Here is a 22,423-nt window from a genome sequence, read left to right on the forward strand (position 1 = left end):
TGAAGAGAGGAGCCTGGTTCTATTGTTATTACCGCTGACCCGGCTCACTCAATGTCATTTTCAAGCTTGAACGTACTAAAGAGGGAATGTACAGCGTTTGAAACATGCATTTCTTTCAAAGAAACTGTTGAAAATCTTCTTTTGTGCGAGCATGGGAGACAAAAGGTAATAAATTTATTTATTTAAAAATTAAATATAAGCACTTCGTGATATTTCCAGGTCAATTTGTTAAATACAATGCCTTGACAACCAAGGCTGCATGTAAACACTTCTAGTTGGAAGGAGTTTGCCTTATTACCTCTCTTGTTTTATAGGTCTGACAAGACAATTTGGGACTTGGCGATAGAGGAGAGGGATTATTTACTTAATGAAGCTAAAAAGAAAGGTGGAAGAGTTATTTAGCGGTGGAGTCTTCTGTCAAAGACGAAAATTTGGCAGAGTCAAATACCAGTTTTTGGTGTATTGTATTTATTATTCTGGTTCACGAACACGACTATTTGGGCTTTTTGTATTTATTTATCTTGAATATGATTACTGTAAAAAAATTATTGGTTTAGAACATGTACTTTAATCTTTAATTTTCGATAATTGCCTTGTAGTAAGCTAATAAATTTAATAGCTAATAGCATTATCTTGAATGCAGCTAGCATGTCAGCATTGGCTGCTGCAAGTCAGTGCAAGTTTTGCCACTTGAATTGACTTTAATCAAAGCGTTTGTTGGCAACCAGTTCATAGTTAAAGTAGTCATATATTTTCAGCAGTGCATGCAGGTCTCTAAACAGCCAACTGGCATAGAAAATTGTGTTTTGTTTGGTCATTTAAAATGGTGCAAGTCGATGCAATTAAAAAAAATGCATGGAAGTGCATTTTGCCTCTTTTATTTGGTTAAAATGATTGCTATGGACTTGCCCTTGGCCCTGTGAAATTGGAGGGTTGAAGGCAGATTGGAGAGTGTTTACCACTGACTTGCATCTTTTTGATCCTCCATTTTACAATACAGCTAGCTTAAATTTGAAAAAATGTTGCAAGCAGAAACAAATCTCAATCTGAAAAAGCCTAACCTTTGCCTTTCTCTAATTCAACTGGACTTAAATTATCTGGAATGTTTGCAATATTTTAAAGTTAATCACTTATTTCTGGCTCATCAGTGACTTTCATTTCTTCTGTGTTTCCCAGGAACTCAAGAGTCTTCCCCTCATGGGGAAGAAGCTGGCATATTCTTGATAGGAAGCAAAAATGCTGTATGTCACTTGATTTGTTTTGGTAAAACCTGTTGAAAACTAAATCATAACAAATTGTTTGATTTTGCCCTAGGGAAAAACTTCAATGGTTCTAAGATTTCTTGACAGGTAATAAATGGCTGTTGTGGGAATTTGTAGGGAAAAGGGTATTTGTCTGGTTCAAGTATTTAAAGAAGAAATGCAGCTATTATTCCAATTCTTTGGGATTTCTGACCCTAAGTAAGTTCTTTTTCATATGTTTCTTACAGAGATGAGGTACCTAAACCAACAACTGCTTTGGATTATACTTTTGGGAGAAAGGCAAAAGGTCATAACATTGTAAGTATAAATGTTTGTGAACGCTCTTTAAACAAACCCATACCTGTTAATTTAGTCTCCAGAGTTGTGTTGGGAAGTGTAATAGTCAAATCAGTCCAAATTTTATAGGTTTTACATTTATTTTTGATTTTCTCTGTATTTAGAGATAATATATATTTTTTTACTTTTATAGGTTTCACTTTTTTTCTCTGTATTTAGAGATAATATTTTTTTTACTTTTGACTTTTAGGCAAAAGATGTTGGGCATATTTGGGAGCTTGGTGGCGGAACATTCCTTTCAAAGCTGATTGATATTCCAATAAATGTAGACTCTGTCAGGTACAATAACTCAGTCATTGGAGCTAGAAAGTTTATTCATTTCTCAACAGCATCTAATACACACCTAACCAAAGAAAATCAACACCGCATATACAGTACCAGTACAGTAGCATAGCAACAGGTTCTCCCAAACAGTGGCCCCTTTATATAAGTGCTTCCCTGCTCAAATAAAGCCTTGTGCCAATGTTACCAATAAATTTACATGAAAAAGGTAATTGAAATTCTTCTGCTGTGTGCCATGCTGTTCCATTCAATAGAAAGGCAGTTGGGTTACAAATTCGGTACTGTAGCTGAATAAAATAGTCAGGGCTTCTGGAATTACGCGCTTGTGCGGAAGCGCGTAATTTGGCTTTTTCCGTGTAATCCGCGTAATCCACAAATTTCCGCGTAATCCCGCGTAATTGGGCTAAATTTTGAAAGACAAAACATTTATTGCACAGCTGATGTGTTCTTTTAGGGTTCTTACCTCTATTTCTTGTTAAAAAAAGAGATATTCTTCGTAAGAGTGCGATATTTCGAACTGAATTTCAAAAACAAATAAAATGACTAGGCGTTCCTTGCTAAACCGCGAAGGCCTAGGACTAATAATAAAGTACCTTTTTTAATTGGCTGGTGGCTAATAGCCAATGAAAACTTGCTGAGATATTTTCACGCAAAAAAATAACCTTTTCAAGTTATTTCGTGCTTTCCTTCGGTACAAAATGTAGTTTGGGCGTAACAGTTGATATTCCGTGTAATTTAGCACGTAATTCAGTAAAGAATCCTGCAAAATTTTGATTTTTTAAGAAAAATGTATTGCAAAATCCGCCGTACTTTAGTGCGTAATAATTGATTTTCTGCATAATTTTGTGCGTAATTTAGCAAAGAATCCCACATAATTTTGAGTTTTTTTCCGCGTAATTCCAGAAGCTCTGAATAGTGCCTGTTTTGAATTTGTATCTGTGGTTATTATATGGTAGGATGGCTTTTCAAAGTCCTTAAGGATCAAAGATGATGAATGGATTGTAGTGGTTTAAAAAAAGCAAAATAGTAAAACAAGAACATGTTGTAGTATGATCAATTAAAGTCTTTTTTTCTTGTAGAGGTTTGTCAATTATAATCTTTCTGGATCTGTCTCTACCTAATGAGTTATGGCACACCATGGAGACCTTACTGAATCAGGTAATGATTGAGTTTGTTTTAAAAAAAAGGAAGTGTGGTGTGTCACGTTTCTCAGCTCTGCAAAATCGAGTGAATTTCTTAAAGTCTGTGAATCCGACTTGCTCGACACTGTTGTTTTGTTTTGGTTTTGAATGATATTTTGAAAAATATAACTTACCCAGCATTGTATGATGTCGTAGAAATATAATTGAGTCAATTTTATTGTAGGATGGATTAAATTTCACCATGATTCAAACAGATTTAATTCCGTGCATGGGGTTTTCATAGCCTACAAAACCTTGCAAATCTGATTGACTGGCTTTAATGTTAGAAGAACCTTGTTTTTCTAGCTCGTCAAAGTACTTGACTGGTTAACTTGACTGGTTTTCAGGTTAAAAAGAGGGTACATAAGGTAATGGATGAGCTTGCTGCCAAGAATCCCAGGTAACAAGGATTTTGTCCTGAACAAGGATTATGTCCTGAACAGGTCATAATTGTTCTATTTTATTTCAGTGCAGTCCAGAAATTAAGAAATGACGCATGGGAAAAATTCGGCACAGATCATCCGGTAAAAAAAATGTATATTTTTTCTATTTTTTTGCTCAGTGGTAAATATATAGAATATATAGATATAGATATAGATATAGATATAGATATAGATATAGATATAGATATAGATATAGATATAGATATAGATATAGATATAGATATAGATATAGATATAGATATAGATATAGATATAGGATATAGGATATAGACATAGACATAGACATAGACATAGACATAGACATAGACATAGACATAGACATAGACATAGACATAGACATCATAGACATAGACATAAATATAAATTCATTGTATTTTTTATTTGTAGGACAAATCGTTTGTTGAACCATTTCCAATCCCTCTGGCCATTGTTGGTGGAAAGTATGACATATATCAGGTAATGTCCAATGATCATCAACTCAACTGAAGTATGAGACAACAGTAAACTAATTTTTATAAACCTACTTTCACAGGACTTTGACCCAGAAAAGCGCAAGATGATAAGCCGTGCCTTGAGATTTATAGCTCATTGTAATGGGGCACACCTCCAGGTACATCTTATATAACAATAAGAATAGAAATTCTGAGTTGCTACCTTTTTGAAAAATAAGTTTCCTTTTACTGTAGGTACTGTATGTATCTTGAAAAATGTTAAACAAACCTGCATTACACACTGAGCTGTGAATGGTAAATTTTGGTTCTGTGCTTAAGCAAACTGTGCATGATTTATGAAACTAAGCCCATTGCCTATTTGGATTGGCCTTCTCCTTTATGTACCAGTTATTTGATGGTGATGGTAATTAGGGATGTATTAATATTATGTCCCTTTAATCAAAATGTTTTTCATTTTAGTTTTTCAGCACTAAAACAGAAGGGTTGGTTGGACGTAGCCGTGGGATGATAGGTCATCTTCTGTTCCACACTTCTCTAGGGTACAGTCTCTAAACGCTGCAGTACTCTAGGGTACAGTCTCTCAAGGCTGCAGTACTCTAGGGTACAGTCTCTTAATGCTGCAGTACTCTAGGGTACAGTCTCTTAAGGCTGCAGTACTCTAGGGTACAGTCTCTTAAGGCTGCAGTACTCTAGGGTACAGTCTCTTAAGGCTGCAGTACTCTAGGGTACAGTCTCTTAAGGCTGCAGTACTCTAGGGTACAGTCTCTTAAGGCTGCAGTACTCTAGGGTACAGTCTGTTAAGGCTGCAGTACTCTAGGGTACAGTCTCTTAACTCTGCAGTACTCTAGGGTACAGTCTCTTAAGGCTGCAGTACTCTAGGGTACAGTCTCTTAACCCTGCAGTACTCTAGGGTACATTCTCTTAAGGCTTCAGTACTCTAAGGTACAGTCTCTTAACCCTGCAGTACTCTAGGGTACAGTCTCTTAAGGCTGCAGTACTCTAGGGTACAGTCTCTTAAGGCTGCAGTACTCTAGAGTACAGTCTCTTAATGCTGCAGTACTCTAGGGTACAGTCTCTTAACCCTGCAGTACTCTAGACTACAGTCTCTTAAGGCTGCAGTACTCTAGGGTACAGTCTCTCAAGGCTGCAGTACTCTAGGGTACAGTCTCTTAAGGCTGCAGTACTCTAGGGTACAGTCTCTTAACCCTGCAGTACTCTAGAGTACAGTCTCTCAAGGCTGCAGTACTCTAGGGTACAGTCTCTTAAGGCTGCAGTACTCTAGGGTACAGTCTCTTAAGGCTGCAGTACTCTAGGGTACAGTCTCTTAAGGCTGCAGTACTCTAGGGTACAGTCTCTTAAGGCTGCAGTACTCTAGGGTACAGTCTCTCAAGGCTGCAGTACTCTAGGGTACAGTCTCTCAAGCTGCAGTACTCTAGAGTACAGTCTCTTAAGGCTGCAGTACTATAGGGTACAGTCTCTTAAGGCTGCAGTACTCTAGAGTACAGTCTCTAAAGGCTGCAGTACTCTAGGGTACAGTCTCTTAACGCTGCAGTACTCTAGGGTACAGTCTCTTAAGGCTGCAGTACTCTAGGGTACAGTCTCTTAAGGCTGCAGTACTCTAGGGTACAGTCTCTTAAGGCTCCAGTACTCTAGGGTACAGTCTCTTAAGGCTGCAGTACTCTAGGGTACAGTCTCTTAAGGCTGCAGTACTCTAGGGTACAGTCTCTTAAGGCTGCAGTACTCTAGGGTACAGTTTCTTAATGCTGCAGTACTCTAGGGTAGAGTCTTTTAAGGCTGCAGTACTCTAGGGTACAGTCTCTTAAGGCTGCAGTACTCTAGGGTACAGTCTCTTAAGGCTGCAGTACACTAGGGTACAGTCTCTTAACCCTGCAGTACTCTAGGGTACAGTCTCTTAACCCTGCAGTACTCTAGGGTACAGTCTCTCAAGGCTGCAGTACTCTAGGGTACAGTCTCTTAACCCTGCAGTACTCTAGGGTACAGTCTCTTAAGGCTGCAGTACTCTAGGGTACAGTTTCTTAATGCTGCAGTACTCTAGGGTACAGTCTCTTAAGGCTGCAGTACTCTAGGGTACAGTCTCTTAAGGCTGCAGTACTCTAGGTTACAGTCTGTTAAGGCTGCAGTACTCTAGGGTACAGTCTCTTAATGCTGCAGTACTCTAGGGTACAGTCTCTTAAGGCTGCAGTACTCTAGAGTACAGTCTCTTAACCCTGCAGTACTCTAGGGTACAGTCTCTTAAGGCTGCAGTACTCTAGGGTACAGTCTCTCAAGGCTGCAGTACTCTAGGGTACAGTCTCTTAAGGCTGCAGTACTCTAGGGTACAGTCTCTTAAGGCTGCAGTACTCTAGGGTACAGTCTCTTAAGGCTGCAGTACTCTAGAGTACAGTCTCTAAAGGCTGCAGTACTCTAGAGTACAGTCTCTAAAGGCTGCAGTACTCTAGGGTACAGTCTCTTAAGGCTGCAGTACTCTAGGGTACAGTCTCTTAAGGCTGCAGTACTCTAGGGTACAGTCTCTTAAGGCTGCAGTACTCTAGAGTACAGTCTCTAAAGGCTGCAGTACTCTAGGGTACAGTCTCTTAAGGCTGCAGTACTCTAGGGTACAGTCTCTCAAGGCTGCAGTACTCTAGGGTACAGTCTCTTAACCCTGCAGTACTCTAGGGTACAGTCTCTTAAGGCTGCAGTACTCTAGGGTACAGTTTCTTAATGCTGCAGTACTCTAGGGTACAGTCTTTTAAGGCTGCAGTACTCTAGGGTACAGTCTCTTAAGGCTGCAGTACTCTAGGGTACAGTCTCTTAAGGCTGCAGTACACTAGGGTACAGTCTCTTAACCCTGCAGTACTCTAGGGTACAGTCTCTTAACCCTGCAGTACTCTAGGGTACAGTCTCTCAAGGCTGCAGTACTCTAGGGTACAGTCTCTTAACCCTGCAGTACTCTAGGGTACAGTCTCTTAAGGCTGCAGTACTCTAGGGTACAGTTTCTTAATGCTGCAGTACTCTAGGGTACAGTCTCTTAAGGCTGCAGTACTCTAGGGTACAGTCTCTTAAGGCTGCAGTACTCTAGGTTACAGTCTGTTAAGGCTGCAGTACTCTAGGGTACAGTCTCTTAAGGCTGCAGTACTCTAGGGTACAGTCTCTTAAGGCTGCAGTACTCTAGGGTACAGTCTCTTAACCCTGCAGTACTCTAGGGTACAGTCTCTTAAGGCTGCAGTACTCTAGGGTACAGTCTCTTAACCCTGCAGTACTCTAGGGTACAGTCTCTTAAGGCTGCAGTACTCTAGGGTACAGTCTCTTAAGGCTGCAGTACTCTAGAGTACAGTCTCTTAACGCTGCAGTACTCTAGGGTACAGTCTCTTAATGCTGCAGTACTCTAGGGTACAGTCTCTTAAGGCTGCAGTACTCTAGAGTACAGTCTCTTAACCCTGCAGTACTCTAGGGTACAGTCTCTTAAGGCTGCAGTACTCTAGGGTACAGTCTCTCAAGGCTGCAGTACTCTAGGGTACAGTCTCTTAAGGCTGCAGTACTCTAGGGTACAGTCTCTTAAGGCTGCAGTACTCTAGGGTACAGTCTCTTAAGGCTGCAGTACTCTAGAGTACAGTCTCTAAAGGCTGCAGTACTCTAGAGTACAGTCTCTTAAGGCTGCAGTACTCTAGGGTACAGTCTCTTAAGGCTGCAGTACTCTAGGGTACAGTCTCTTAAGGCTGCAGTACTCTAGGGTACAGTCTCTTAAGGCTGCAGTACTCTAGAGTACAGTCTCTAAAGGCTGCAGTACTCTAGGGTACAGTCTCTTAAGGCTGCAGTACTCTAGGGTACAGTCTCTCAAGGCTGCAGTACTCTAGGGTACAGTCTCTTAACCCTGCAGTACTCTAGGGTACAGTCTCTTAAGGCTGCAGTACTCTAGGGTACAGTTTCTTAATGCTGCAGTACTCTAGGGTAGAGTCTTTTAAGGCTGCAGTACTCTAGGGTACAGTCTCTTAAGGCTGCAGTACTCTAGGGTACAGTCTCTTAAGGCTGCAGTACACTAGGGTACAGTCTCTTAACCCTGCAGTACTCTAGGGTACAGTCTCTTAACCCTGCAGTACTCTAGGGTACAGTCTCTCAAGGCTGCAGTACTCTAGGGTACAGTCTCTTAACCCTGCAGTACTCTAGGGTACAGTCTCTTAAGGCTGCAGTACTCTAGGGTACAGTTTCTTAATGCTGCAGTACTCTAGGGTACAGTCTCTTAAGGCTGCAGTACTCTAGGGTACAGTCTCTTAAGGCTGCAGTACTCTAGGTTACAGTCTGTTAAGGCTGCAGTACTCTAGGGTACAGTCTCTTAAGGCTGCAGTACTCTAGGGTACAGTCTCTTAAGGCTGCAGTACTCTAGGGTACAGTCTCTTAACCCTGCAGTACTCTAGGGTACAGTCTCTTAAGGCTCCAGTACTCTAGGGTACAGTCTCTTAACCCTGCAGTACTCTAGGGTACAGTCTCTTAAGGCTGCAGTACTCTAGGGTACAGTCTCTTAAGGCTGCAGTACTCTAGAGTACAGTCTCTTAACGCTGCAGTACTCTAGGGTACAGTCTCTTAATGCTGCAGTACTCTAGGGTACAGTCTCTTAAGGCTGCAGTACTCTAGAGTACAGTCTCTTAACCCTGCAGTACTCTAGGGTACAGTCTCTTAAGGCTGCAGTACTCTAGGGTACAGTCTCTCAAGGCTGCAGTACTCTAGGGTACAGTCTCTTAAGGCTGCAGTACTCTAGGGTACAGTCTCTTAAGGCTGCAGTACTCTAGGGTACAGTCTCTTAAGGCTGCAGTACTCTAGAGTACAGTCTCTAAAGGCTGCAGTACTCTAGAGAACAGTCTCTAAAGGCTGCAGTACTCTAGGGTACAGTCTCTTAACCCTGCAGTACTCTAGTGTACAGTCTCTTAAGGCTGCAGTACTCTAAGGTACAGTCTCTTAATCCTGCAGTACTCTAGGGTACAGTCTCTTAAGGCTGCAGTACTCTAGGGTACAGTCTCTTAAGGCTGCAGTACTCTAGGGTACAGTCTCTTAAGGCTGCAGTACTCTAGGGTAGAGTCTCTCAAGGCTGCAGTACTCTAGAGTACAGTCTCTTAAGGCTGCAGTACTCTAGGGTACAGTCTCTCAAGGCTGCAGTACTCTAGGGTACAGTCTCTTAACCCTGCAGTACTCTAGGGTACAGTCTCTTAAGGCTGCAGTACTCTAGGGTACAGTTTCTTAATGCTGCAGTACTCTAGGGTACAGTCTTTTAAGGCTGCAGTACTCTAGGGTACAGTCTCTTAAGGCTGCAGTACTCTAGGGTACAGTCTCTTAAGGCTGCAGTACACTAGGGTACAGTCTCTTAACCCTGCAGTACTCTAGGGTACAGTCTCTTAACCCTGCAGTACTCTAGGGTACAGTCTCTCAAGGCTGCAGTACTCTAGGGTACAGTCTCTTAACCCTGCAGTACTCTAGGGTACAGTCTCTTAAGGCTGCAGTACTCTAGGGTACAGTTTCTTAATGCTGCAGTACTCTAGGGTACAGTCTCTTAAGGCTGCAGTACTCTAGGGTACAGTCTCTTAAGGCTGCAGTACTCTAGGTTACAGTCTGTTAAGGCTGCAGTACTCTAGGGTACAGTCTCTTAAGGCTGCAGTACTCTAGGGTACAGTCTCTTAAGGCTGCAGTACTCTAGGGTACAGTCTCTTAACCCTGCAGTACTCTAGGGTACAGTCTCTTAAGGCTGCAGTACTCTAGGGTACAGTCTCTTAACCCTGCAGTACTCTAGGGTACAGTCTCTTAAGGCTGCAGTACTCTAGGGTACAGTCTCTTAAGGCTGCAGTACTCTAGAGTACAGTCTCTTAACGCTGCAGTACTCTAGGGTACAGTCTCTTAATGCTGCAGTACTCTAGGGTACAGTCTCTTAAGGCTGCAGTACTCTAGAGTACAGTCTCTTAACCCTGCAGTACTCTAGGGTACAGTCTCTTAAGGCTGCAGTACTCTAGGGTACAGTCTCTCAAGGCTGCAGTACTCTAGGGTACAGTCTCTTAAGGCTGCAGTACTCTAGGGTACAGTCTCTTAAGGCTGCAGTACTCTAGGGTACAGTCTCTTAAGGCTGCAGTACTCTAGAGTACAGTCTCTAAAGGCTGCAGTACTCTAGAGAACAGTCTCTAAAGGCTGCAGTACTCTAGGGTACAGTCTCTTAACCCTGCAGTACTCTAGTGTACAGTCTCTTAAGGCTGCAGTACTCTAAGGTACAGTCTCTTAACCCTGCAGTACTCTAGGGTACAGTCTCTTAAGGCTGCAGTACTCTAGGGTACAGTCTCTTAAGGCTGCAGTACTCTAGGGTACAGTCTCTTAAGGCTGCAGTACTCTAGGGTACAGTCTCTCAAGGCTGCAGTACTCTAGAGTACAGTCTCTTAAGGCTGCAGTACTCTAGGGTACAGTCTCTCAAGGCTGCAGTACTCTAGGGTACAGTCTCTAAAGGCTGCAGTACTCTAGGGTACAGTCTCTTAAGGCTGCAGTACTCTAGGGTACAGTCTCTTAACGCTGCAGAACTCTAGAGTACAGTCTCTTAAGGCTGCAGTACTCTAGGGTACAGTCTCTTAACGCTGCAGTACTCTAGGGTACAGTCTCTTAAGGCTGCAGTACTCTAGGGTACAGTCTCTTAAGGCTGCAGTACTCTAGGGTACAGTCTCTTAAGGCTGCAGTACTCTAGGGTACAGTCTCTTAAGGCTGCAGTACTCTAGGGTACAATCTCTAAAGGCTGCAGTACTCTAGGGTACAGTCTCTTAAGGCTGCAGTACTCTAGGGTACAGTCTCTTAAGGCTGCAGTACTCTAGAGTACAGTCTCTTAATGCTGCAGTACTCTAGGGTACAGTCTCGTAACCCTGCAGTACTCTAGAGTACAGTCTCTTAATGCTGCAGTACTCTAGGGTACAGTCTCTTAACCCTGCAGTACTCTAGAGTACAGTCTCTTAAGGCTGCAGTACTCTAGGGTACAGTCTCTCAAGGCTGCAGTACTCTAGGGTACAGTCTCTTAAGGCTGCAGTACTCTAGGGTACAGTCTCTTAACCCTGCAGTACTCTAGAGTACAGTCTCTCAAGGCTGCAGTACTCTAGGGTACAGTCTCTTAAGGCTGCAGTACTCTAGGGTACAGTCTCTTAAGGCTGCAGTACTCTAGGGTACAGTCTCTTAAGGCTGCAGTACTCTAGGGTACAGTCTCTCAAGGCTGCAGTACTCTAGAGTACAGTCTCTTAAGGCTGCAGTACTCTAGGGTACAGTCTCTTAAGGCTGCAGTACTCTAGAGTACAGTCTCTAAAGGCTGCAGTAGTCTAGGGTACAGTCTCTTAAGGCTGCAGTACTCTAGGGTACAGTCTCTTAAGGCTGCAGTACTCTAGGGTACAGTCTCTCAAGGCTGCAGTACTCTAGAGTACAGTCTCTTAAGGCTGCAGTACTCTAGAGTACAGTCTCTAAAGGCTGCAGTACTCTAGGGTACAGTCTCTTAACGCTGCAGTACTCTAGGGTACAGTCTCTTAATGCTGCAGTACTCTAGGGTACAGTCTCTTAAGGCTGCAGTACTCTAGGGTACAGTCTCTTAAGGCTGCAGTACTCTAGGGTACAGTCTCTTAAGGCTGCAGTACTCTAGGGTACAGTCTCTTAAGGCTGCAGTACTCTAGGGTACAGTCTCTAAAGGCTGCAGTACTCTAGGGTACAGTCTCTTAAGGCTGCAGTACTGTAGAGTACAGTCTCTTAAGGCTGCAGTACTCTAGGGTACAGTCTCTTAAGGCTGCAGTACACTAGGGTACAGTCTCTTAACCCTGCAGTACTCTAGGGTACTGTCTCTTAACCCTGCAGTACTCTAGGGTACAGTCTCTCAAGGCTGCAGTACTCTAGGGTACAGTCTCTTAACCCTGCAGTACTCTAGGGTACAGTCTCTTAAGGCTGCAGTTCTCTAGGGTACAGTTTCTTAATGCTGCAGTACTCTAGGGTACAGTCTCTTAAGGCTGCAGTACTCTAGGGTACAGTTTCTTAATGCTGCAGTACTCTAGGGTACAGTCTCTTAAGGCTGCAGTACTCTAGGGTACAGTCTCTTAAGGCTGCAGTACTCTAGAGTACAGTCTCTAAAGGCTGCAGTACTCTAGAGAACAGTCTCTAAAGGCTGCAGTACTCTAGGGTACAGTCTCTTAACCCTGCAGTACTCTAGTGTACAGTCTCTTAAGGCTGCAGTACTCTAAGGTACAGTCTCTTAACCCTGCAGTACTCTAGGGTACAGTCTCTTAAGGCTGCAGTACTCTAGGGTACAGTCTCTTAAGGCTGCAGTACTCTAGGGTACAGTCTCTTAAGGCTGCAGTACTCTAGGGTAGAGTCTCTCAAGGCTGCAGTACTCTAGAGTACAGTCTCTTAAGGCTGCAGTACTCTAGGGTACAGTCTCTCAAGGCTGCAGTACTCTAGGGTACAGTCTCTTAACCCTGCAGTACTCTAGGGTACAGTCTCTTAAGGCTGCAGTACTCTAGGGTACAGTTTCTTAATGCTGCAGTACTCTAGGGTACAGTCTTTTAAGGCTGCAGTACTCTAGGGTACAGTCTCTTAAGGCTGCAGTACTCTAGGGTACAGTCTCTTAAGGCTGCAGTACACTAGGGTACAGTCTCTTAACCCTGCAGTACTCTAGGGTACAGTCTCTTAACCCTGCAGTACTCTAGGGTACAGTCTCTCAAGGCTGCAGTACTCTAGGGTACAGTCTCTTAACCCTGCAGTACTCTAGGGTACAGTCTCTTAAGGCTGCAGTACTCTAGGGTACAGTTTCTTAATGCTGCAGTACTCTAGGGTACAGTCTCTTAAGGCTGCAGTACTCTAGGGTACAGTCTCTTAAGGCTGCAGTACTCTAGGTTACAGTCTGTTAAGGCTGCAGTACTCTAGGGTACAGTCTCTTAAGGCTGCAGTACTCTAGGGTACAGTCTCTTAAGGCTGCAGTACTCTAGGGTACAGTCTCTTAACCCTGCAGTACTCTAGGGTACAGTCTCTTAAGGCTGCAGTACTCTAGGGTACAGTCTCTTAACCCTGCAGTACTCTAGGGTACAGTCTCTTAAGGCTGCAGTACTCTAGGGTACAGTCTCTTAAGGCTGCAGTACTCTAGAGTACAGTCTCTTAACGCTGCAGTACTCTAGGGTACAGTCTCTTAATGCTGCAGTACTCTAGGGTACAGTCTCTTAAGGCTGCAGTACTCTAGAGTACAGTCTCTTAACCCTGCAGTACTCTAGGGTACAGTCTCTTAAGGCTGCAGTACTCTAGGGTACAGTCTCTCAAGGCTGCAGTACTCTAGGGTACAGTCTCTTAAGGCTGCAGTACTCTAGGGTACAGTCTCTTAAGGCTGCAGTACTCTAGGGTACAGTCTCTTAAGGCTGCAGTACTCTAGAGTACAGTCTCTAAAGGCTGCAGTACTCTAGAGAACAGTCTCTAAAGGCTGCAGTACTCTAGGGTACAGTCTCTTAACCCTGCAGTACTCTAGTGTACAGTCTCTTAAGGCTGCAGTACTCTAAGGTACAGTCTCTTAACCCTGCAGTACTCTAGGGTACAGTCTCTTAAGGCTGCAGTACTCTAGGGTACAGTCTCTTAAGGCTGCAGTACTCTAGGGTACAGTCTCTTAAGGCTGCAGTACTCTAGGGTACAGTCTCTCAAGGCTGCAGTACTCTAGAGTACAGTCTCTTAAGGCTGCAGTACTCTAGGGTACAGTCTCTCAAGGCTGCAGTACTCTAGGGTACAGTCTCTAAAGGCTGCAGTACTCTAGGGTACAGTCTCTTAAGGCTGCAGTACTCTAGGGTACAGTCTCTTAACGCTGCAGAACTCTAGAGTACAGTCTCTTAAGGCTGCAGTACTCTAGGGTACAGTCTCTTAACGCTGCAGTACTCTAGGGTACAGTCTCTTAAGGCTGCAGTACTCTAGGGTACAGTCTCTTAAGGCTGCAGTACTCTAGGGTACAGTCTCTTAAGGCTGCAGTACTCTAGGGTACAGTCTCTTAAGGCTGCAGTACTCTAGGGTACAATCTCTAAAGGCTGCAGTACTCTAGGGTACAGTCTCTTAAGGCTGCAGTACTCTAGGGTACAGTCTCTTAAGGCTGCAGTACTCTAGAGTACAGTCTCTTAATGCTGCAGTACTCTAGGGTACAGTCTCGTAACCCTGCAGTACTCTAGAGTACAGTCTCTTAATGCTGCAGTACTCTAGGGTACAGTCTCTTAACCCTGCAGTACTCTAGAGTACAGTCTCTTAAGGCTGCAGTACTCTAGGGTACAGTCTCTCAAGGCTGCAGTACTCTAGGGTACAGTCTCTTAAGGCTGCAGTACTCTAGGGTACAGTCTCTTAACCCTGCAGTACTCTAGAGTACAGTCTCTCAAGGCTGCAGTACTCTAGGGTACAGTCTCTTAAGGCTGCAGTACTCTAGGGTACAGTCTCTTAAGGCTGCAGTACTCTAGGGTACAGTCTCTTAAGGCTGCAGTACTCTAGGGTACAGTCTCTCAAGGCTGCAGTACTCTAGAGTACAGTCTCTTAAGGCTGCAGTACTCTAGGGTACAGTCTCTTAAGGCTGCAGTACTCTAGAGTACAGTCTCTAAAGGCTGCAGTAGTCTAGGGTACAGTCTCTTAAGGCTGCAGTACTCTAGGGTACAGTCTCTTAAGGCTGCAGTACTCTAGGGTACAGTCTCTCAAGGCTGCAGTACTCTAGAGTACAGTCTCTTAAGGCTGCAGTACTCTAGAGTACAGTCTCTAAAGGCTGCAGTACTCTAGGGTACAGTCTCTTAACGCTGCAGTACTCTAGGGTACAGTCTCTTAATGCTGCAGTACTCTAGGGTACAGTCTCTTAAGGCTGCAGTACTCTAGGGTACAGTCTCTTAAGGCTGCAGTACTCTAGGGTACAGTCTCTTAAGGCTGCAGTACTCTAGGGTACAGTCTCTTAAGGCTGCAGTACTCTAGGGTACAGTCTCTAAAGGCTGCAGTACTCTAGGGTACAGTCTCTTAAGGCTGCAGTACTGTAGAGTACAGTCTCTTAAGGCTGCAGTACTCTAGGGTACAGTCTCTTAAGGCTGCAGTACACTAGGGTACAGTCTCTTAACCCTGCAGTACTCTAGGGTACTGTCTCTTAACCCTGCAGTACTCTAGGGTACAGTCTCTCAAGGCTGCAGTACTCTAGGGTACAGTCTCTTAACCCTGCAGTACTCTAGGGTACAGTCTCTTAAGGCTGCAGTTCTCTAGGGTACAGTTTCTTAATGCTGCAGTACTCTAGGGTACAGTCTCTTAAGGCTGCAGTACTCTAGGGTACAGTTTCTTAATGCTGCAGTACTCTAGGGTACAGTCTCTTAAGGCTGCAGTACTCTAGGGTACAGTCTCTTAAGGCTGCAGTACTCTAGGGTACAGTCTCTTAAAGCTGCAGTACACTAGGGTACAGTCTCTTAAGGCTGCAGTACTCTAGGGTACAGTCTCTTAAGGCTGCAGTACTCTAGGGTACAGTCTCTTAAGGCTGCAGTACTCTAGGGTACAGTCTCTTAAGGCTGCAGTACACTAGGGTACAGTCTCTTAAGGCTGCAGTACTCTAGGGTACAGTCTCTTAAGGCTGCAGTACTCTAGGGTACAGTTTCTTAATGCTGCAGTACTCTAGGGTACAGTCTCTTAAGGCTGCAGTACTCTAGGGTACAGTCTGTTAAGGCTGCAGTACTCTAGGGTACAGTCTCTTAAGGCTGCAGTACTCTAGGGTACAGTCTCTTAAGGCTGCAGTACTCTAGGGTACAGTCTCTTAACCCTGCAGTACTCTAGGGTACAGTCTCTTAAGGCTGCAGTACTCTAGGGTACAGTCTCTTAACCCTGCAGTACTCTAGGGTACAGTCTCTTAAGGCTGCAGTACTCTAGAGTACAGTCTCTAAAGGCTGCAGTACTCTAGGGTACAGTCTCTTAAGGCTGCAGTACTCTAGGGTACAGTCTCTCAAGGCTGCAGTACTCTAGGGTACAGTCTCTTAACCCTGCAGTACTCTAGGGTACAGTCTCTTAAGGCTGCAGTACTCTAGGGTACAGTTTCTTAATGCTGCAGTACTCTAGGGTACAGTCTTTTAAGGCTGCAGTACTCTAGGGTACAGTCTCTTAAGGCTGCAGTACTCTAGGGTACAGTCTCTTAAGGCTGCAGTACACTAGGGTACAGTCTCTTAACCCTGCAGTACTCTAGGGTACAGTCTCTTAACCCTGCAGTACTCTAGGGTACAGTCTCTTAACCCTGCAGTACTCTAGGGTACAGTCTCTCAAGGCTGCAGTACTCTAGGGTACAGTCTCTTAACCCTGCAGTACTCTAGGGTACAGTCTCTTAAGGCTGCAGTACTCTAGGGTACAGTTTCTTAATGCTGCAGTACTCTAGGGTACAGTCTCTTAAGGCTGCAGTACTCTAGGGTACAGTCTCTTAAGGCTGCAGTACTCTAGGGTACAGTCTGTTAAGGCTGCAGTACTCTAGGGTACAGTCTCTTAAGGCTGCAGTACTCTAGGGTACAGTCTCTTAACCCTGCAGTACTCTAGGGTACTGTCTCTTAACCCTGCAGTACTCTAGGGTACAGTCTCTCAAGGCTGCAGTACTCTAGGGTACAGTCTCTTAACCCTGCAGTACTCTAGGGTACAGTCTCTTAAGGCTGCAGTACTCTAGGGTACAGTTTCTTAATGCTGCAGTACTCTAGGGTACAGTCTCTTAAGGCTGCAGTACTCTAGGGTACAGTTTCTTAATGCTGCAGTACTCTAGGGTACAGTCTCTTAAGGCTGCAGTACTCTAGAGTACAGTCTCTTAACCCTGCAGTACTCTAGGGTACAGTCTCTTAAGGCTGCAGTACTCTAGGGTACAGTCTCTCAAGGCTGCAGTACTCTAGGGTACAGTCTCTTAAGGCTGCAGTACTCTAGGGTACAGTCTCTTAAGGCTGCAGTACTCTAGGGTACAGTCTCTTAAGGCTGCAGTACTCTAGAGTACAGTCTCTAAAGGCTGCAGTACTCTAGAGTACAGTCTCTAAAGGCTGCAGTACTCTAGGGTACAGTCTCTTAACCCTGCAGTACTCTAGTGTACAGTCTCTCAAGGCTGCAGTACTCTAAGGTACAGTCTCTTAACCCTGCAGTACTCTAGGGTACAGTCTCTTAAGGCTGCAGTACTCTAGGGTACAGTCTCTTAAGGCTGCAGTACTCTAGGGTACAGTCTCTTAAGGCTGCAGTACTCTAGGGTACAGTCTCTCAAGGCTGCAGTACTCTAGAGTACAGTCTCTTAAGGCTGCAGTACTCTAGGGTACAGTCTCTCAAGGCTGCAGTACTCTAGGGTACAGTCTCTAAAGGCTGCAGTACTCTAGGGTACAGTCTCTTAAGGCTGCAGTACTCTAGGGTACAGTCTCTTAACGCTGCAGTACTCTAGGGTACAGTCTCTTAAGGCTGCAGTACTCTAGGGTACAGTCTCTTAAGGCTGCAGTACTCTAGGGTACAGTCTCTTAAGGCTGCAGTACTCTAGGGTACAGTCTCTTAAGGCTGCAGTACTCTAGGGTACAGTCTCTAAAGGCTGCAGTACTCTAGGGTACAGTCTCTTAAGGCTGCAGTACTGTAGAGTACAGTCTCTTAAGGCTGCAGTACTCTAGGGTACAGTCTCTTAAGGCTGCAGTACTCTAGGGTACAGTCTCTTAAGGCTGCAGTACTCTAGGGTACAGTCTCTTAAGGCTGCAGTACTCTAGGGTACAGTCTCTTAATGCTGCAGTACTCTAGGGTACAGTCTCTTAACCCTGCAGTACTCTAGAGTACAGTCTCTTAATGCTGCAGTACTCTAGGGTACAGTCTCTTAACCCTGCAGTACTCTAGAGTACAGTCTCTTAAGGCTTCAGTACTCTAGGGTACAGTCTCTTAAGGCTGCAGTACTCTAGGGTACAGTCTCTTAAGGCTTCAGTACTCTAGGGTACAGTCTCTTAAGGCTGCAGTACTCTAGGGTACAGTCTCTCAAGGCTGCAGTACTCTAGAGTACAGTCTCTTAAGGCTGCAGTACTCTAGGGTACAGTCTCTTAAGGCTGCAGTACTCTAGGGTACAGTCTCTTAAGGCTGCAGTACTCTAGGGTACAGTCTCTCAAGGCTGCAGTACTCTAGAGTACAGTCTCTCAAGGCTGCAGTACTCTAGAGTACAGTCATTTAAGGCTGCAGTACTCTAGGGTACAGTCTCTTAAGGCTGCAGTACTCTAGGGTACAGTCTCTTAAGGCTGCAGTACTCTAGGGTACAGTCTCTTAACTCTGCAGTACTCTAGGGTACAGTCTCTTAACGCTGCAGTACTCTAGGGTACAGTCTCTTAAGGCTGCAGTACTCTAGAGTACAGTTTCTTAAGGCTGCAGTACTCTAGGGTACAGTCTTTTAAGGCTGCAGTACTCTAGGGTACAGTCTTTTAAGGCTGCAGTACTCTAGGGTACAGTCTCTTAATGCTGCAGTACTCTAGGGTACAGTCTCTTAATGCTGCAATGTGTTAACCATGTTTACACTGGCTTTATAGCCATTAAGTGCCACAGTGAGACACTAATTTTAGACAATTTATGCTAATTTAAGCTTCTTTTTCCCCAACAATCGGCTTTTTCTTTTTGTTTATTTTCTGCTGTGAAAACTGTACTTGATTTTTCTGATCATTCCCCCACCTACCACTCTCCCCTCAATTAAACGCTAAAAATGGTTCATTCCTAGTATAGTTTGGAAAATGTCAGACTTCTTCGGGTTTGCTGTGTTGTGAATTACAACAGCCATCATCTCATTCCTTCATTACTCCTTCACCCCTTCATTACCATCTTATCATTCCCCCACCTACCACTCACCCCTCAATTAAACGCTAAAAATGGTTCATTCCTAGTATAGTTTGGAAAATGTCAGATTTCTTCGGGTTTGCTGTGTTGTGAATTACAACAGCCATCATCTCACTCCTTCATTATTTACCTTGGCAGCAAAGCTATTGGTGTGGACCATAACAAGCCTATAATAGTGTCTGCTGGTCAGGATAGCCTTGCACAGATTGGTATGAACATATCCATAGGCTTAAGAAGGGGTAGCTGTGGGTAATTCCGAGACTTGCCGAGGCGCAGAGACCCGTGTTTCAGAATCCAAGCCCGAGACTTTTGTCAAATTTCGGAATCTGAACCCAAGCTTTTCCCGTCTCTTAACAACCAATCGTTTTCGGATAATTGCTTGAGGAATGTCATAAACATCAGTTGAAAAAGGAATAAATTACAATACATAAGTTAAAATAAATTCTTGCTACACTATGAAAAAGAGGGGGAAATCCTTAGCATGGTAACCACATAAAACAGATCGCGTTTCATAAAAATTCATGACCCTGAGATCTCATTTAAAAATCTGAGACTCCAAGACCACGGTAAAAAAAGCAAGGCTTCATGACTCCTAAAATGTTGAAAAAACGCTGAGATTTCGAGACTTTGCAAAATTTTTTAAAAACTTCCGAAAGGGTACTCATCGCTGAACCCCCTCTTGAAGCCAACATATAAAAGGAGTTACTAGAGAAATAACATAGGTGGTACCCTGGGCTGGGTCTGATCCAAAATGGTTGGGCCATAAAGAATGGGTTTCAACAAAGATGACAATTTGTAAAGACCAACATCAGGATTCGTGATAATTGGGCATGAATATCCTTTCTATACACATGATTTTTTTTGAAATACCTCCCTAATCATCCTTAAAATGAAAGCACCATAAAGCAATTGTTATCTTGAACCAGATTCTATAATAGTTTACTCAAAATACTTGATAGTTGAGAAAGCAAAACTTGTGTAGTGCAAATCATAACACAAGCTCTATCATTGATCTGTGTCTGATTATTGTCAGGTGCTCCACCTGTCGCGAGTGAAGATCTTGGACGTTTGCAATCAAGGTATATTTGTATGTTTTAATTGTTTTGTACAGGTAACAAAAAAAATATATTTTCTCAACCATTGAATCAAATGATAACCGTTGTTCACAATGAAACTGCTGTTATTCAAAATTTCTATAGTATCTAAATATTAAAGACTAGATTTCACTGATAATACAAACAATATTAAAAGCACAAATGGATCGACATACGTTTCATGTATGCATGCTCTGTTCACTGAAATAGCTTTTGTTATTGTTTAAATGTTTTTTATGCATTTACCCTTTAATTATCTACCGTTAACATCACAGCGTGCCACGAAAAAAATTTGGAACGTATTTGAATACAGTGGAAAGCCTGTTCAGTTTTCTCTGTTCCTTGCAGGAACCCATATGACCTTTGGAAAGCAGCATATGCTACATTCTTCCCACCAGAGGTAAGACTCTTATTCATATTGGAGGGGGTAGAGTGTGGGAAAAAAGGATGGGACCTGACGTTTTTTTTTTTTATAATGGCAGGGGTCATGTCTAGACATCACCACTCAATCATAGGATTGTCTACAGGCTGTTTCTAGTTGTATCTTTTCATTCTCTCTGGATTGAAAAAGAATCTCAGGTTCACCTCGTGGCACACCTCATACCTATGACCATCCTCACGGAGCAGGAACATCAACACACTCTGGGGTCTATTTTCGAATGCCATTATAGTTGGTGTCATGAATTTCTATATAAATGTCTTCATATTTCCCTCAGAAATCAAAGCAACACTCAGACAGAGAAGACCCATCAAAAGATCCACAGTATTTTGAAGCAGCGGTGGATGCCATGAGAAAGCAGAAAGATGAGGTACAGTGGTCTCGTGGTTATAAACGCTTGTTCATTACCATACAAAAGCTGCACAAACACAGAAATCCGGGAATTATTCAAAGAAATAGAAATTACGCCATTAGGTCGTTTCTACGGAAGACAAACGAAGATTTTTCTCAATTTTCTACATGAAATACTCAGCTTCAACCAGTCTCTCTGTTTATTACATGACATATTTTGTCTTGACAGGAGCTGGATAGATATCGACGACAGGCAGAGCGGAAGGCGCGGGAAATGTCACGTGACAAATCCGGCAAGCGTGTGCGCTAGGAAGTGTACAGTAAACATATTGACATGAAACATAGATAAGCACTTAATTAAACTCTAAATAACGGACATACTTATCACCGAAAAACAAGAAGAAATCTATTTCAGTGAAACTCCCATATAACGGACAAACTTGAGACCGAAAGACAAGCGTTATATTACAGTGGAACCTTTATATAACGGATACCATTGGAACCGAGAGAATGTGTCCGCTTAACGGAGGCCCAAAAGTGGTTCGGTATGGAAGTTTCACTGCACTTAAATTTAGTACATAATGATCATCTCAATATTTGTTAACAGGATGTAATATTATTATTCATGGTTATGGTGGGTAGTTCTTATCCCACAAGGTTTAGTGTTTGGTAGGATGCACAGCTCTTAATACTACGACACAGGAATGACCCAGTAAGGGAATGAGACGGCTGACACAGCAATGACCCAGTAAGGGAATGAGACGGCTGACACAGCAATGACCCAGTAAGGGAATGAGACGGCTGACACAGCAGTGACCCAGTAAGGGAATGAGACGGCTGACACAGCAATGACCCAGTAAGAAATGTGACCGCTGTTATTGTTGGGGTAGATCTTTTATCCCGGAACCTGGTTTGTTATATTAGAATAAGAGGTAGGATTTTTGCTAAAATAGGGGAAGTATTTATTATCAGATATAAAAGATGATCGATGAAGTATGTTAAAGCGCGACCTTGGTCCTCTGCTTGAGTAAAATCGCTAGAGTGAAAACACATTTCCGGACTGAGAATATGATTATTTAACCGACTATTATTCATTCAGGGGAGTACCAAGAGTGTCTTGGGGTTCCGGGGTCCTCATTTTTTTAACCAATAACATACCCTGTTTTTCGCTAACCTAAAAAGTCCCCCCCCCCTAATAAAAAACTTTACGCCCAGTTACGCCAGTGTCATCAAGTTGCATGCATGCCTCTCTACATACAAAACATATAACTGGTAAATGTAAAATAAAATCGTCTTTCAAAGGTAAACGTTTTAGTCCATCTAGTCTATTATCCAACAAGCCACGACAAACTTTCCCATCCTTGCTTATCCTAGGAACCAGACTTTTAGCCTGTGGAACACAGGCTAAAAGTCACTCCCCTTTACCTTTTTGTATCTTCTGGCCCAGCTCTTCTCCGTCGTTCTTTGGCAATTTAAGACTCTATATGTCTCTTCATGCAAAACATAAAGTCCAGGGCCTCGTTATTAGAATATAGATTTTCTAATTATTTACTTTCAATTTCCTTTACAGTATGGACCAATTGCACTAATTTGCGCGCGCTAGTCTGTAATACATGATTCCGGCGAATAGCGCGCGCTTTGACATACCGTGGTTCCTAGTGGTTCCAAAGCCTCGAACGTCTCTCGCTGACCACTAAATAGAGGTCCGAGGCTCTGGAACCAGGGTCGCTCTAAAATATAACAGAATTGTAAATGAAACGACAGTGAGTAGG

General features: G+C 43.5%; 1 protein-coding gene across 1 annotated transcript; it reads left to right on the forward strand.

Annotated features, from left to right (window-relative positions):
• Window positions 1–37: 37 nt before the first annotated feature.
• On the forward strand, window positions 38–21,958 carry LOC5519076 (cytoplasmic dynein 2 light intermediate chain 1). The gene is made up of 17 exons (XM_001638951.3): window positions 38–165; window positions 315–385; window positions 1,177–1,241; window positions 1,315–1,349; window positions 1,490–1,559; window positions 1,789–1,877; window positions 2,960–3,038; window positions 3,409–3,461; window positions 3,531–3,585; window positions 3,892–3,960; window positions 4,037–4,114; window positions 4,416–4,495; window positions 18,906–18,976; window positions 19,801–19,846; window positions 20,210–20,261; window positions 20,578–20,670; window positions 20,881–21,958. Exons 1-17 carry the CDS (start codon window positions 152–154, stop codon window positions 20,959–20,961), a joined length of 1,101 nt encoding a protein of 366 aa, XP_001639001.1. The 5' UTR covers window positions 38–151; the 3' UTR covers window positions 20,962–21,958.
• The last annotated feature ends 465 nt before the right edge of the window (window positions 21,959–22,423 follow it).

This window comes from Nematostella vectensis, chromosome 1 (assembly GCF_932526225.1).
Source record: "Nematostella vectensis chromosome 1, jaNemVect1.1, whole genome shotgun sequence".
NCBI classification, from domain to species: domain Eukaryota; kingdom Metazoa; phylum Cnidaria; class Anthozoa; order Actiniaria; family Edwardsiidae; genus Nematostella; species Nematostella vectensis.

Excerpts from the sequence above, each read along its gene's own strand:
- LOC5519076 (XM_001638951.3), top strand. Across the intron at positions 3,462-3,530 it reads CTTGCTGCCAAGAATCCCAG|TGCAGTCCAGAAATTAAGAA; the intron begins GTAACAAGGATT and ends ATTTTATTTCAG. Across the intron at positions 18,977-19,800 it reads GGATAGCCTTGCACAGATTG|GTGCTCCACCTGTCGCGAGT; the intron begins GTATGAACATAT and ends GATTATTGTCAG.